Raw genomic sequence first — 16282 nt, 5'->3', positions numbered from 1 at the left:
TTGACAGCAGGCTTGAGGCATTTGATGCAGGAGGGCTGCAGCCAGCCGCTGAGTACCTCATGTCATTATGATGATGTGTAGCAGTTCGTTCTCATGTTTGTTGAATCAGTTCATCTCCCTTGTGCATGGTATCTGATCTCTGGCCAAATGTGACATAGGGGCTTCATAAGCAGTCTGCTAAGTAGTTCGCTGAGTCATGGCATTTGCCTGTGTTGAGGTAGGACTGCTGAAATGCACTGAATGGCAAAATGGATTTTTTTGCCGATAACTGTGCTATATTCAGAGCTTCACTGAATCTTTAGGGCTGATGAACAGTAACGTTAACCATGTTAAACAGCTAGACTTTGACTATGTACAGGCTCTTCCCAAAGACACAAGTCCCCTTTATGCACCCTGTTCATGGCGGAAATGTTGCATGTACAAATGTGGAATGGGGGGGCTTGTTGTTAAGAGTTTTTGTTTGCAGAAGGTAAAAATATTTTATGCGTGTTGTTTGATCTAAAGAAGAGAATCTAAAAAGCTGACAGTCCCTGCAGCATATGTGACTCTTCAGCAGATTTGTATTTAGCTGGAATGCTTGAATTGGGAATTTTGGGCTTTTAGTGATTGCATAAAAAAATCCCCATACATGTCCATTCATCTGCATTAGTTAAATGAATTCCAAAATGGGCCACATGTATTCATTTTCTCTCTCTTACTCTCCTGATAGGAGACCATTTTCCCTTGGCTGATAAATAGAAAGTGTGTTCCTAACTGTCAAAGAGTGACTAGGAGTTTAAAATAACGTTGAGATGAAGTCATGGGATCAGACAACATAGTGTGACAAAGTGCACATTGTGAAACAGACCTTTAAAAGCTTTTTTTGGCATGTTAAATGGGGGACATTTTTCTTCAATTAGATAGAATGTCCATTTATTAGCTTTTCCAGATTGCTAAATAAGAATGTTGCAGTCATATATCATCTCCTAAATACATATTGTGTTGACGTGAATTATTACATCCAATTTAGGTTTCAGAGTTTTGCAAGAGTGAGCCATATGGAGCCCTTTGGGAAATCTATGAGAGAGTTATTTCACTGGTGTCCCTGCAAACTTCCAAATCAAACGATCCACCACTTGTGTGAGAGTTTCCGTATCATATGTGCCAGCAATGGATGCTGTTTGGCCAAAATTTCCTCTACGGAGCAGCCATCCCAAATCTTGTAGGTTAAATTCAGACAGAAAATTTAAATTCCCACTCTTAAAGAAATTTGGACAGATACCCTTTAAATTTGGAATTGATTTCCTCAAAATGTGATTTGCCCAATTATAAACAATAATAATTAATTTCCTATAACAATCAAATAAATTCCCTTACCAGAACCATATTTGATCCCTTCAAAGGGAAATCAACATTCTACAATCTACAACTCCTCAATAAACGCAAAGTAAATGAATATGATTATGACTAAAACACTGAATAATGATTACACTAAGTTTTGTAACACTCTCAACGTTAAATGAATATGAACTTAAAAGATTAAATTGAACACTCGCAAATCTGTGTGGCTGAATGTGATGACCACATGTGCTATAGATCAGCATCCAGCTGATGTCTCTCTCAACCTTAACTACATACTGTAAGTGTGTGTGTGCCTTTACATATCTATGGCCAACAAGTTACTTGTCACTATATTAGGCAGTATTAAGGCAATGATAAAACACTAACAAAAATGTTGACTACAAGCAGGTTTTGGTGTCTTCCATGTTTTTGGCAACTTATTTCTATCCAAAATATAGTAAGGAAGTAATTTCAATGTCAATGCTTACTTAATAGTGTGGAGTTCAAATGAATTATGGACTTTGGTGTGATTGTTTGTTATGTATATTTGTGTGGAAATAATGTCTACATATGGGGGAAAAGATATGAATATTTTTTGTATGCTTTTATGTATCATTGATGCATATAAATTATTTACAGAAAGGATTTGCCTTGACTGAACAGAACAGGTTTAAAGCAGATTGGTTTCAGCAAAACCGATGTAGCAGTAATCAAAGTCATACCAAGATACAGTAGTAGGTGCAGCACTGTGTCAAAGTTGCAGTTTTAGTTCGGGTCACAGCTGGGTTTTGTGATTGAAGAGTGAAGAACGAAGAGATTGACCCTTGTGCCCCTTTTTCTTTTCTTTTTTTGCTTGCCAGAGCATTATTACAAAAGAAATGATTGGACTCGCTCCTGTGAGCTTCTTTGTGTTTGTGGTGTGAGTTCCATATCTCACGCTTAGGACCACATACTTCCCTAAACATTTTGAGTTAATCAGTCTTACCAGGGTCTCACTTTTGCGATTATTGTGGTCAAAATGGACAGAATTGTTTTTGTAATTCCATGCAATGTAATTTTTTGGTGTTATTTTGTTATTTTTTTTAGGGCAGCTGGTGTTCATTAACTGTAATCTTCAACAAAGGTCAAAACAAACGTAGATAATAATATTGTTTAATTTTACCTTTGCTGAATGTGTACAGTGAGGAAAATAAGTATTTGAACACCCTGCTATTTTGCAAGTTCTCCCACTTAGAAATCATTGAGGGGTCTGAAATTGTCATCGTAGGTGCATGTCCACTGTGAGAGACATAATCTTAAAAAAAAAATCCAGAAATCACAATGTATGATTTTTTAACTATCTATTTGTATGATACAGCTGCAAATAAGTATTTGAACACCTGTCTATCAGCTAGAATTCTGACTCTCAAAGACCTGTTAGTCTGCCTTCAAAATGTCCTCCACTCCATTTATTATCCTAAATTAGATGCAACTGTTTGAGGTCGTTAGCTGCATAAAGACACCTGTCCACCCCATACAATCAGTAAGAATCCAACTACTAACATGGCCAAGACCAAAGAGCTGTCCAAAGACACTAGAGACAAAATTGTACACCTCCACAAGGCTGGAAAGGGCTACGGGGAAATTGCCAAGCAGCTTGGTGAAAAAAGGTCCACTGTTGGAGCAATCATTAGAAAATGGAAGAAGCTAAACATGACTGTCAATCTCCCTCGGACTGGGGCTCCATGCAAGATCTCACCTCGTGGGGTCTCAATGATCCTAAGAAAGGTGAGAAATCAGCCCAGAACTACACGGGAGGAGCTGGTCAATGACCTGAAAAGAGCCGGGACCACCGTTTCCAAGGTTACTGTTGGTAATACACTAAGACGTCATGGTTTTAAATCATGCATGGCACGGAAGGTTCCCCTGCTTAAACCTGCACATGTCAAGGCCCGTCTTCAGTTTGCCAATGACCATTTGGATGATCCAGAGGAGTCATGGGAGAAAGTCATGTGGTCAGATGAGACCAAAATAGAACTTTTTGGTCATAATTCCACTAACCGTGTTTAGAGGAAGAAGAATGATGAGTACCATCCCAAGAACACCATCCCTACTGTGAAGCATGGGGGTGGTAGCATCATGCTTTGGGGGTGTTTTTCTGCACATGGGACAGGGCGACTGCACTGTATTAAGGAGAGGATGACCGGGGCCATGTATTGCGAGATTTTGGGGAACAACCTCCTTCCCTCAGTTAGAGCATTGAAGATGGGTCGAGGCTGGGTCTTCCAACATGACAATGACCTGAAGAACACAGCCAGGATAACCAAGGAGTGGCTCTGTAAGAAGCATATCAAGGTTCTGGCGTGGCATAGCCAGTCTCCAGACCTAAACCCAATAGAGAATCTTTGGAGGGAGCTCAAACTCTGTGTTTCTCAGCGACAGCCCAGAAACCTGAGTGATCTAGAGAAGATCTGTGTGGAGGAGTGGGCCAAAATCCCTCCTGCAGTGTGTGCAAACCTGGTGAAAAACTACAGGAAATGTTTGACCTCTGTAATTGCAAACAAAGGCTACTGTACCAAATATTAACATTGATTTTTCTCAGGTGTTCAAATACTTATTTGCAGCTGTATCATACAAATAAATAGTTAAAAAATCATACATTGTGATTTCTGGATTTTTTGTTTTTTAGATTATGTCTCTCACAGTGGACATGCACCTACGATGACAATTTCAGACCCCTCCATGATTTCTAAGTGGGAGAACTTGCAAAATAGCAGGGTGTTCAAATACTTATTTTCCTCACTGTACATACCTGTAATGAAGCAACATCCATACGCTCTTTGCCTGTTGAGTGATTTGTCAATTTGTTTTAACTCAACTCCTTTTGGGTTTGCCTACCATTAAAGTGAGTAAACGTATTCAGCCTGAAAATACGTGTTTTGGGGTAAAAAGTTACTAATCAATAGGCATTTGTTGCAGTGAAGTTGGTTTGTGGAGGCCAATGTTTGATGTTGTTTCACCTGGGATCTTACCAGCGGTTCTGAATTAGATTATTAAAACGAGCGCAAATTCCTAGAGTGGCAAATTTTTTCCAACACAGTAATTTATTTATTTATGGTGACTGCGCCCTAATTCATGGATGCATTCAGCAAAAGTTAGAATCACAGTTGATTTTATTTTGCGTTTTTGTTTCTTCTTTTTTCAGTTTAAGCTGTTTCACAATTCGTCAATTTCTCGCTTCTCCTTAATAGCTTTTTTTTTAATGTAGACTATTCCGATTCCAAGTGAATCGGATTCACTTCCAAATGGCTTACAAGTGTATGGATGACTTTTTCAAAGGGCAGGCTAATTCTACATGATCTCTGCTTACTTGCTGTTCTTAGGTGTTTCAAGAAAACAAATGGATGAGAAACCCAATTATACTGTTGCTGAGGACCTGTAGTTGCATATACTCTTTTTCATTTTGTTGATTTGTCTTGTTTTCTGATGTGGTCATGCTGAGTCAAACCTAATAAATAATTTTGACTTTGAAGTTGAAGGAGCTGTGACAGTAGGAACATCAGGAAATTTGTTCAGACCATACCTTGTTTTATTTTTCCTCACATGGCTTATATAAGTCAGAAACATAAACCTTTGACTGTAAGCTGACCAGTGCATTTATCATCAGCATCAGTTGGATGCAGTCCTTGTTAGTACTATACATACATAATACATATAGTATTATTTGAACCGTGTCACCCATCCCTTTATAATGTACATAGATTGGTTAACTCAAGATTGATATTTCTCTCATCAAAAAACATATAGAGCTTTACATGCCATGATGCTACCCTCTGCATTGACTGACCTATCTTCATGTCTTTTTTATCTGCAGGTTCAGGGGAGGGATGTGGAAAGATCATTCAGCGATTCCCCAAGAAGGACTGGGAGGGAACGGCCTTTCCTCAGGGGGTTGAGATGGTGAGTGATAACAGCCTCCTAGTATAATTGACTGGTGTCTGAATGGTAGCATCATTATTGTGACTGAGGCTTCTTCTGTCTACAGTGCAAACCAGTATCACAATTTCATAGTTCATAACAGGAGAGCAGACAAACGTTCTCTGGATTTTTGATAAGAAAATGTGTTTTCTATTTAGTGAGTGTCCTTGTCCTAACGTCCTTTACCCATTACCAGTTTCCTGATTTGATGCTTAAGAATATTTTCTTCTGTGTAAAATACTGTAATACAAGAAATATTTGTCTCATAAAAATGCTTGAGCATTTTTGGTGTCACAAAATGACAGATGATACCCCAGGGAATTGTTACATTTGTCCTTTGGAGCTTGTGCAGCAGATATTGGCATTTCCTGTTTCAGAAAAATTCATAATGATTGTTTACTCAAGTTTTAAACCATGGCACATTTACTAATTGGGAAACCTCTTTCCCCCGGAATATTTTTTACATTATGTCCAGCCTACTATCTGGCTCCCATTGCTGTCCGTCTCCATCTTCCTCTTCAGGAATAGTTGCTTCTCTTAGTTTGTTCTCTCCATGTGCGGAGGGCGACCCTAGAGGGTCTGTGACAGGGGGTCTGTTATCCTTACATGGACAATGGATGGACAAATATTTGCTTATCAGGACTGGGAAAAACTGTCAATCTCTAGGGCAACATTAGTACCATACTGCACAGAACATTAGTGCCTGTGTTATATCTGTTTTTGTTCATTTATATTGGCTACTGCAGATAAGCTTTTAATGACTAAGCGGAATGATTTTGGCAGTCGACAAGGAGGGAAAACAGCAAAAATGAACCCAGAACCCAACACAGCACTTTATCTTTTGAATGTACTGCATTCACAGCACATACTTATGTCCATCCATCCATCCATCCATCATTAACCGCTTATCCTGCGTACAGGGTCGCGGGACATACTTATGTAATATTACATTACAAGAAAGTCAACTTGAGTTTAGGCATGACCAACATGTCTTACGAGCTCTGGTTATTACAGCTCAGCTGTATCAACTCCTCCAGTTTTTTTAATTAGCAGCCAATTAAGTGTGACACCATAGATAGGTACAGATGCAAAGTAGAGCTGCAACGATTAATCAGTTAAGCAACCAAAGTGTTGTTTGCCTTCAATGATTGATAAATGATGTCCAAGAGCTGCAGCTGAAACCTTTGGCTCTGTGCGGACACGGTCAAAGAGATACTATCATACCATGACTCTTGTTTATGCAATGGAATTTATAAGGCAATTGAGGACAAGTGAGGCTGTTATTCCAGCACAAATAGACATATTGTGAGTGGGTGGTGTTGAATGGCATCCAGGCGTCTTCCTGTGAGTTTGTTGGTGGCCATCAAAAGTGTCTTGTTGTGATTAATTGCTTAGAGACGAGCTGTGTTGTGTCAAAAGGCAAAGCATAGTGCTCCTCAAAGACAAAAAACAGTAATTGTGACTGGCGAGACTATAACATGTTCAAAAATGAAAGTATTGTTCTTCCAGACAAAATGTCAAGTAGAATTTTGCAGGTAGAGTTTTTGTTGAGAGGCTGAAACCCTAGCATTGGCCTTTACCTTTCAGTGACTCTGAGGGATAAATCTTGTCATGATTTCATAGTTTAAATATAGAAACACTAGCCACAAGTTTAGCTAAATTAATAGCTTAGTGTTTCCAGATGTCTTTGTAGACCTGCATACCATATTTTGTATGTATGTGTGTGAATTTTTTGTATTCCATCTTGCTGAAGTGATCCCCCCCATGCGTCTTCATTATGTGTCAGGCTAGACTGAAATTGAGACATACTGCAGTCCCCAGTGTGCAAAGAAAGCATAAGGCATGATGTTTCTCATTGAAGGCAGTAAGCCCAAGCTGAAACAAGAGGATGCATTCAATGCTCGGCCATTTAATGCTGGCAAGTACCCTACATATTTGCTGAAACCTTATGTTCCTCTGAGATACAAGTGTTCAAGTATAATACATAGAATATTGGCTTAACATGCTGAAAAATATTCACATGTTGACATCTTCAGTTTCCTCCATGAAAAGAGACCCCAGAGGAGTAAGCCATGACAGGAAAGGGGGGGGGGGGGGGGCGTTGTTTCCTACTAATATGTGGTGTGTGACAAACTTTGGTCAAGTGCCAAATGACTGAAATTCCAACTTTGAAGCTTTAATGAAGATACACCATAGTGTTTAACAGACCCGCTAAGCAATTTGCATTTTGGCTCTGTTTTGGGCTGGTATGTAAACCATTATTATTTGCAGATTTTCTCTACTCCATGAAAAAGAAAATGACTCGCGTACAAACACTAAGAAATACATCTGTAGAAAACAGTGGATGAAGCTGAGCACGAAAAGCATTTTGCGGTCACAACAGGCCCCCAGCAAACTAAATAACCACAGATGAGGAATGCACCCAGAAAAAGCGTTTACAACTTGTGCTAGGAAAAATGTGTTTCTAATCTTTTCAGGCAAGTGATGATGATAGGAACCAGCTCACATCCTCATCTGTTATGGATGAGCCAGGTCTCTAAATGGAGGTCAGTATGTTGGTCACCAAGCACATTTCCATCTTCTCGCCCTCCAGTATCGAAGTACAGTCCTCATGGTGTACTGTAAATGGACAGAGGTAGGTTCTGGAGATCGTAGTAAGGTCACGTAGGACGTTATTAACGTGTAAGCTCCGCCAAATTTTGGAAAGAATAATAACTTAAAATGTTTACTCCACGATCACTAGCAAGGTTTCCTTGATTCTCACTCATATTGTTCTCATTTCTCTTTTTCCTCTGATGGACAACTTTGATGAGCAGGATGTGGATCTCGTGAAAGACAAGAGTAGATGAGCTGTTGCTAAAATGAATAACAGAATGACAATAAGGTTAACTTGATCTTGGATCTAATGATTACATGAACGAAGGCTGTATATTAGTGTTAATCTTAGCTTATTATACGCGAAAGGAATATGGTATCTCTATCTTTACAGTTTGAGTACTTAGCATGGCAGCCGAACTGCAGCTAGCCCACCAATGCCTTCAGTTACCGCTGGATCAAGTGACACCTAGTCCCGCACGTCATGCTCAGTTTAATCAAGAAAACCATTCATTTTCATCAAGTTGGGAAGTGACAGCCTATATTTAGTTATTTACATTTACCGTCATATAGCTTAGAGCAAAGAAATGAAACGTGCCACACAAATACCAAAGGAATGACTGGAATGACTTTGGTGCTCACTGTTTAATTGCTGAGTTTGCTCGTTTAATTACAAACACCATTTGTTTAAGGCTTGGCATATGTGAATGTTTATAACATCTGCCATTTGTAGACAACATATTGGTGTCAAATGTAGATTTTTGAGTTGTGTTATTCCTTTCACCCTCATGTGGACTTGTTTCTTTCAGACATTTTCTGGTTCTAACAGGCAACGTTTTCTTTGTTATGTTAAATGGGCTGTATTAATAAAAATATAAAGTCTTCATTCTAAGACAACCACACTAAGCTTTTTTTTTTTTATCTATCTAATCCCAGTATTGAATAAATGTTTGGACCCACATACGCCTTGTCAAAGCCTACTTTTTAGGCAGGTTTACAACACTCGCCAGAAAACTGTGTGGTACATTTTTCCATTAACTTCACTGAAATCAAACCTTTGTATTTTAATACAGAAGTAAAATTTTCCAATTTATGGTAGGAAGGATTTTCTTTAATGCTGCTTGTTGCATGTAATAATGGAGGTACATAAAACAAATTGAGTTAGTATTTTAAAACAGATTTTCCCAATCCGGTTCAAACTGGCTTTATCCCTTCAGAAACTTTGTGAACCACCCATTAAATGCACAGATGTTACTACATCTTAAACTGACATGTAAAGCACTGAACATGACGACACACACTGGAATGGAAATGTATAGCTGTGTGTGTTTATGCTTGGCTTGGCCTTCAGTGTATATGTATGTATGTGTGTTTGGTGAAGAGAGATGTCTTGACGACTATGCCCGAGAGGTTAAACACATTCCACATGAAGTTCTGTGTTCAACAAGAGTGTCAGTCTATTACATGTAGCCTGCATACAACAATCTGTCAGCAGACTCACCTCTGTCGTCTCCACTATAGCCATGTTTCCCAGTAGGAAAACAAAATGTTTACTCTTGATAACTCAAATCAGTCTTTACATTTTGGAAAATTTGACGTTCTGCAGCACACTCCCTGATCAGGCACAGCGTACATTAAGAGGACCTCTATCCATACAGGGAGTTAAAGATGGGAAACTCTGCTTTAATGCCATAAACCACTGTGAACTAGGGCTGGGCCATATGGCCAAAAATGTTATCACAGTAAAAAAAAAATTCATACCATTCGATATTGATAATTATCAGGATAAGTGTCAAATCATTATTTCTTTTTAGTTTAAAGTTTTTTGCTCCTGAGTGAAAATTGATGAAACCAGATGGTTAATTATATGGTTAAACTTTTCTTTACGTTCCAAACATGACAAAGACTTTAGGCCAAACAGTTGATCACTTCACAAATCTGAGGAAGAACAATTTTGATAAAAATCGTTTTTCAAAAAATATAAGTAAATAATTTTTCAGTCTCGTTTCCTCAACAAAATAAATATCTTAATAGAAAAATTAAGAGCTAATTAGTTCAGGATTCAAATGAATTAAATCAAATATTTATTGATGATATATTGCACATTTGTTGGATTTTTATTGAGGAAAATTATAATGATTATTAATTATTCTATTTCCGAACCCTACTTTTAACCAAGCTTAGATCCGCGCAAAGTGAACGTTTAGTGATATTTCACTTAGTGCTGTAACAATTAGCCAATCATTTGATTAGTCGAGTTAAAGAGAATATATGACAGTCCCGCCTTGACCTATTTCTTAGTTTGTTTTTGAAGTTTGAAGGTGACCTGTGACCTGTTTTTATCTTTTAAAGGCTTGTAGCATTAGCCTTAGGTGTTTCACAGTGAAAACAGTGGGTGTCTCCGCCTGTTATTCAGAGCGCTCTATCACCAGTCTAACTTGTGGTGGCTGTGGGCGAGATGCTGCAGCACTGAACAATAGTAATCCTGTACTGGTCCAGTCCAGCACACGGTATGTGGTGTGGGTTTTCTGTTCCACTCAGTCAGCTAGGCAAGCAGGGTTGTTTCTCTGACCGCATACCATGGCATTCATTTGCTGTTTTGACCCACTGCTTACTCGGATATATACTGGTAGCCATAATTGTTACTGAAAGAAAGACAATTATATAAGTGGCCACCACAATGGCCAGAAACTAAAGTGAATACAGAAGTGCTTTAAGATGCAGCTCTACAAATGGCTCCTAGATTCTTCAGTCTTCCCTTTTGGATCACTCAAAATCTTTCTCTAAATAAAAAGTCAATATGTTTTCCACAAGACCGCATGGTCTCAGTAGCTAATTTAATTTGTCTTGGTGGTCTAATGAAATGGTCTGTCTTAGCTTGATAGACAAAAGAGTTAGTCTATAACACATAAGACGTGGTGGTTGCTGCTTTCTTGTCCCTCCACAGCTCTACCAAAACTTCACAGCTCTTTGCCCAAATTTTAATTGTCTGACCCTAACAACCAAGATGGTGGTCAATTGTAAGCCCAAACCCAGTTTTCAAAACGGTCCTCCAAAATGAGGGTGACAACACAGGCACAACGTCTATGCTATTCCACAATCAATAATTTTAAAGAAGTAAGGAGCGCTTCCCCGTCATCGTTATATGAATATTTCTTCAGGTGGCTGCTAAATTTGTGATTTTAAAATCCTCCTTTTACTCCTGACTGTTTTTTGCTTGGTTTTCACTCACTTTATTTGCAAGTCTATAGCATTGCCACTCCATGTCTGAGCTATTATCATGCTCAGTCAGGCTACTCAGAAATGTCATAATTTGGTATCTAAATGAACATGTACTATACAGTTTTTGTGAAAAAAAAGTTGCACACAGTTTGATACTGTTAGGGTTTTTTTAATGTATGACACATGGTAAATGGAGGAGAATTGGTAATTGAGGAGGATTGTTATAAGGATTGCTTTTTTATTCTACACATTTCTCCTATTAATACTAAAGTGGACATTGTCAAGTCACAAGTCAGCTCTCAGTAAGATGATTGCAGCAGTATGTATATGGTGTTTGTGCATTTCTGGTTTGAATACGTTTTGACTCTGGGAGTAAGGGCTGAAACATTTCACACATAATGTGTCAAACAGGTTCAAAAGTTTCATCTAGATATAAGTATAACACATGTTTTTAGCAGCTTGGGGAGGGGCACCATTAAATGAGTCCGGCAGTGTATTTTCTTGCTTTTTCCTTTGTTTGTTTGTTCACCTATTTGTCAGTTGTTTCTTGACTTCGCACTACTACAACCCTCCATCCAAACACAAAAGCAGTCAGTGAAAAGTAAATCATATGTACTCTTACTATAGGCTAATTCAAGGCTAGATGATAACAGAGAGAGAAACTAGGATTATTTAGAGTAATATTATCGTACTCTGTGTTCTGTTATTGCGGAGATATCTCAGTTTGTATTAGCATTATTTGCCAGCACATACAGTAAACACATACTATTGAATATATGTGATTTATTTTTGACAGATATTGCAATTGTGATATGAATCACTGTCTTTACTAGAACAAGCATGTTCCCTTACATCTGGAGAATATGATTTGTAGGCTGAGGCATCTCTGCAGCACAACAATGCTTAATTTATCATGGTACGTTGCGACACATTTTACCTTTATAAAACAAATTGCAGCTTCGGCGGTTTGCGATATTGCACTTGTCCACATTTTAATTTTGATAATATTATAATTAATTGTTCAGCCCTACTAAAGAAGACCTACTGTAATTGCAACAGACACAGATACTGTATATGAAATGCCAATTATACCTCTACTTGTACTACCTCTGACAAAAATGTGTAGACATGAAATTTCCTCTTGGGGCCCAACTTCCTGTGATAAAGGAATTTGACCTGACTTCACCAGACTCTAAATATTTGTGTCATATCTCTTGTCTAGAACTGCAACTTATTGAACTCCTCCCTTTTCCCTTAAGTCCCTGCTGTAATGAGGAACGTGGCTCACGCTTCCGGGAAGACTACTCAAATTATTCAGTTGTGCAAATAGAGACATTTTGACAGAATTTTAAATACGGACCTTTTTATACATATTGTTTCTGAAAAAGAATACTTCAGGACCCGACTCCAGTTTGACCTGCACCTCTGGCATCAGGTCCAGTTCAGCTCACTTGAGAAAAGAATTATCCTTATTGCTGCGGGGAGTCATTCATCTGGCCTTGTTCTCTCAGCAGGTTTGGATAAGCAAATCATGACAATGCTTAACTGCATTGTTCATAATCAGCAGCCTTGGTTAGTCATTTTTAGGCTCTGTGCCTAACCACAGACAGATGAAAGAATGTAGCCTAATTGTATAACTTGATGGACTGACTCAAGTGACCATAACTTGACATGTCGCGCTGCACGTCGGTCTTATGATGTTTGTAAAACTATGAGAGAAAAACTAAACAGTGCATTCCAGATAGCAGGATGCCGTTCCAGCTGGGGGGGGGGGATGGGATCATGTGTTTGTCAGGAAGATCCACACATGAGTAATCAATGCTTTGTCTGCCAGTGAAGCTAAACACATCAGGAAACAAAGTTCGAGCTGTCAAGCAAGCAGGACTTTCCATGCTGAAAAGTACTGTGAGCTCACCAGGAAATGGGAATACACAGGATGAAATGAAGCCACAGTACACTGGAGAGTGCACAAACTAGATAAAATACAGTAGAGCCCATCTGCCTTAATGGTTGATTGTTTATATATGTAGTTGTTTTGCTAATGAAGTGTTTCTTCCCTTGTTAATCTGTTATATACACTTGACAGAAATGTTGTTATTATAAGTCTTAAGAGTTATAAATGAAAAGCTACCCTCCAAACTAACAAAACACGAAAGAGATAAGTGACCAACTCTGTGGCCTGCCAGGAGCTGGGCCAAAACATGTAGTTGTGAACTGGCGCCAGTAGCCAGGTGAACAGGTCCAAGTTTCAGGATACCCTGGCAATCCTGTACATTTCCTCCCTCCCATCTAAAGAGCTGGCAGGCTCAAGACACCCCACTAACTGGCTACTGGTGAATACCACTGTTGGTAGTAAAAATTTACTGACTACTGCAGCTGACACCAGGGCCAATGGCCTACATACTTGTCTCTGCCTGTCAAAGATTTAACTAATTTACCCAAAAACATTTCCCCTTGTCATTATAATATGCCAGTACTTTCTGAGGTATGCATACGTACGTGACCAGTTTCCATACTGTCAAGTGAAAAACAGTCAGACTCTATGGAACAGTCATATCTAATGACAACATAATAACATGGGGCAGTAATACATTACATTGCTGTTATTCATTGACATTTTTAGCAATACCAAGTGTTTGAGGCTCAAGGATGGCTGTTGGTCGCATGTCAAACCCTGTTTGTCTCTTGCGTGTTTGAGGAGCAGCATGGCACCCGGATGCTGGTTGCAGGCCTGTGAGAGTCATACCTCAAATACAGTATTACCTCTATGAAATCAATCATATGGCTATATTCTCTCAGTCTGTCACCATGAATTTGAAAATCCAGCTTTGATTTGGCTGTACTGACAAAGCATAGGTTTTTGTTGAATATGTTCTAGTAGCAATATTCATCCAAGGATACAATGTGATGTCTTGCATCTATGTTTCTTTTTGAGAAATGGTGGTTGAGGAGGAACCATTTACAGTGTAACCACTTCTCCTATTTTAATATACTGGAGCAATGTAGTGGTTCAAGTTGGCACATGTCTTAGTAGGCAGGTTTCATTCAATTTCAAATCTAATGCCTTAGCTGCTCAGCTGTTGGACTACTACTACTCTTTAGATTGCTGTATGGTGAGCAAGTTCAAACAGAACATCTCCTTTTCACAGAGCACATATCCTCTTGTCCTTTTGTGGCAACTCTACTGTTGGCCGTTATCAATTAAAAAATGCTTGGAGTGTATTCACATATGATGTAATTACTTTGAAGACAGGGTGAGAGGTTTGTGAGGATGACACCCAGACTTTGACCTGAGGAGAGGGGGAAACTGAGGAGTTATCAATGGTAAGAGAGAGACTGTAATGTTTTGTCAAAGTGGATTTGGGGCCAATGAGGGGAAGCTCGATTATTTTTTTTTTTCACTGTTAAGTTTGAAGAAGTTTCATGAGAACCAGCATTTGATTAGACCTTCATACTGCATTAGTGTATATTCAGGATAGGAACTATACTTGTTATGGTTTGAAGTGAGTTTGTTAATGGCAGAAGTGAGACTGAGGCCTGTAGTGAATACTGTCACTTAGCCAGGGCCCCTACAAGGCGGTGGAGGAAGCACCTGTTCCACAGCCAGGTCACTATCAGCCATTATCTAGGGTTCTCTAAAGGCCGGGACTCAGCAGTCTAACGCAGGACATTGTGCTGATCTACAACCTCAGGACAAAGCTGTTTACCCTGCTCTTTCATTCATCACTCCATGTGCTCAGAAATGTGTTTTGAAGTGTTGTGTTTACTTTTTACAGATGAAATTAAAAAAACAATCATGTTTACCTACCCTAAGCTGATATACTGTCAGATAAAAACAAACAAAAAAAAGCTCTAGCAATCTGATACTGTGAACTGGTAAAAGAAGCATAGCAGTGGACAAAAACAAATGAAATACTACAAAATCCACTGTCCCAAGAATATAGGGCAACCCAATCAAATAGCTTTTATCATTTCTTTTGTTCACCTGTTTTTTTTTTTAGGATATTGTTTCCGTTGCCCACTTATGTAGACTTTGATTGACCCCCCCAGTGGTTCTATTAAAAAAAGACACTATGGCTGACAGAAATGCACACCTCTAACTCTCCACAGATCTGACCTAGACATTGGATTCAGTATCAACACAACGTTAGGTGCCTCTTAGTATTTTGCTCTATGCTACAGTACATATCATCATCAGGTGCAGTTGGAGTGCTGGTAAGCCAGATGGACAGCTGCAGGCAGTCTGGATTTGGAGGCCAGGTGTGACCCTGCAACAGGTTCTGAGGAGGCTTCATGATTCTTGGTTGAGTGAAAGGATAAACGTAACATCAGATATGGCTCAACACCTTTATTAAAATGTTAAAGAGGTGGTATTATGCTCATTTCCAGGTTCAAAATTTTATTTAGGGGTTGTACCAGAACAGGTTTACATGGTTTAATTTTCAAAAAACACCATATTTTTCTCATACTGCACATTGCTGCAGCTCCTCTTTTCACCCTGTGTGCTGTACGCTCCGCTCTTGGGCTACAGAGTGATGCATCTTACTTGTACAAAGTCTTTGTTGGGAGTTGCACATGCGCAGTTCCCAGGTAAGGACTACTAGCCAATCAGAAGCAGAGAAGGGCGGGTCGTAAGAAACAAGGTAGTGTGATCCAAATCAAAGCCGCTTCAGACTGCGACCGTAACCTAGCAGATGGTATAAGTTACTCACAAGTCCACAACCACACAACATCATTGTTCCACATCTTACCATAAACCACTACAAAAATCACCATATTTCAACTCTACTACTACAACTCTCAACTCTACTTACATAAAAATTGGCCAAATTAGCTTTCACGACAGGTGTAACATTAGCATTATAGTTATAGTATACTTTAGCTGTGTTAGCCAACGTTTACAACAACTCCGCACTTGAACAGTCTGTGAAGTTACATTGCCGTGTTTATTTTAAATATAATTCACAACCAATAAAGCATACTTACAGGTTGTGATTGTGAATTTCCAGGCCCAAACAGAGTCGGAGTTGCATCGTCTTTTAGGACTAAACGTTGAACTGTTGTCGGTGTTCTGATGATCTATGCTGCCTTGCCTACACACGTATACATATATACATATATACATATACACATATATACACATATATACACACACGTATACATATATACATATACATATACACACATA

At 38.9% G+C, this 16282-nt stretch overlaps 1 protein-coding gene across 2 annotated transcripts in view; it reads left to right on the top strand.

The window, feature by feature from the left end:
* The window catches only part of sbf2 (SET binding factor 2), a gene marked incomplete at its 3' end in the record, with an annotated part of 83726 nt that overhangs the window by 10122 nt on the left and 57322 nt on the right, over positions 1-16282 (top strand). For both annotated transcript variants that reach the window (XM_038701281.1, XM_038701280.1), the window contains 1 exon segment: positions 5174-5259. In XM_038701281.1, coding sequence (XP_038557209.1) covers positions 5174-5259 — 86 coding nt within the window.

The sequence above is a fragment of the Micropterus salmoides genome, unplaced genomic scaffold, assembly GCF_014851395.1.
Source record: "Micropterus salmoides isolate LMB-PRFRI ecotype aquatic unplaced genomic scaffold, ASM1485139v1 Ms_hic_scaffold_6, whole genome shotgun sequence".
Taxonomy (NCBI): domain Eukaryota; kingdom Metazoa; phylum Chordata; class Actinopteri; order Centrarchiformes; family Centrarchidae; genus Micropterus; species Micropterus salmoides.
This window is presented reverse-complemented; position numbering and strand designations above follow the sequence as displayed.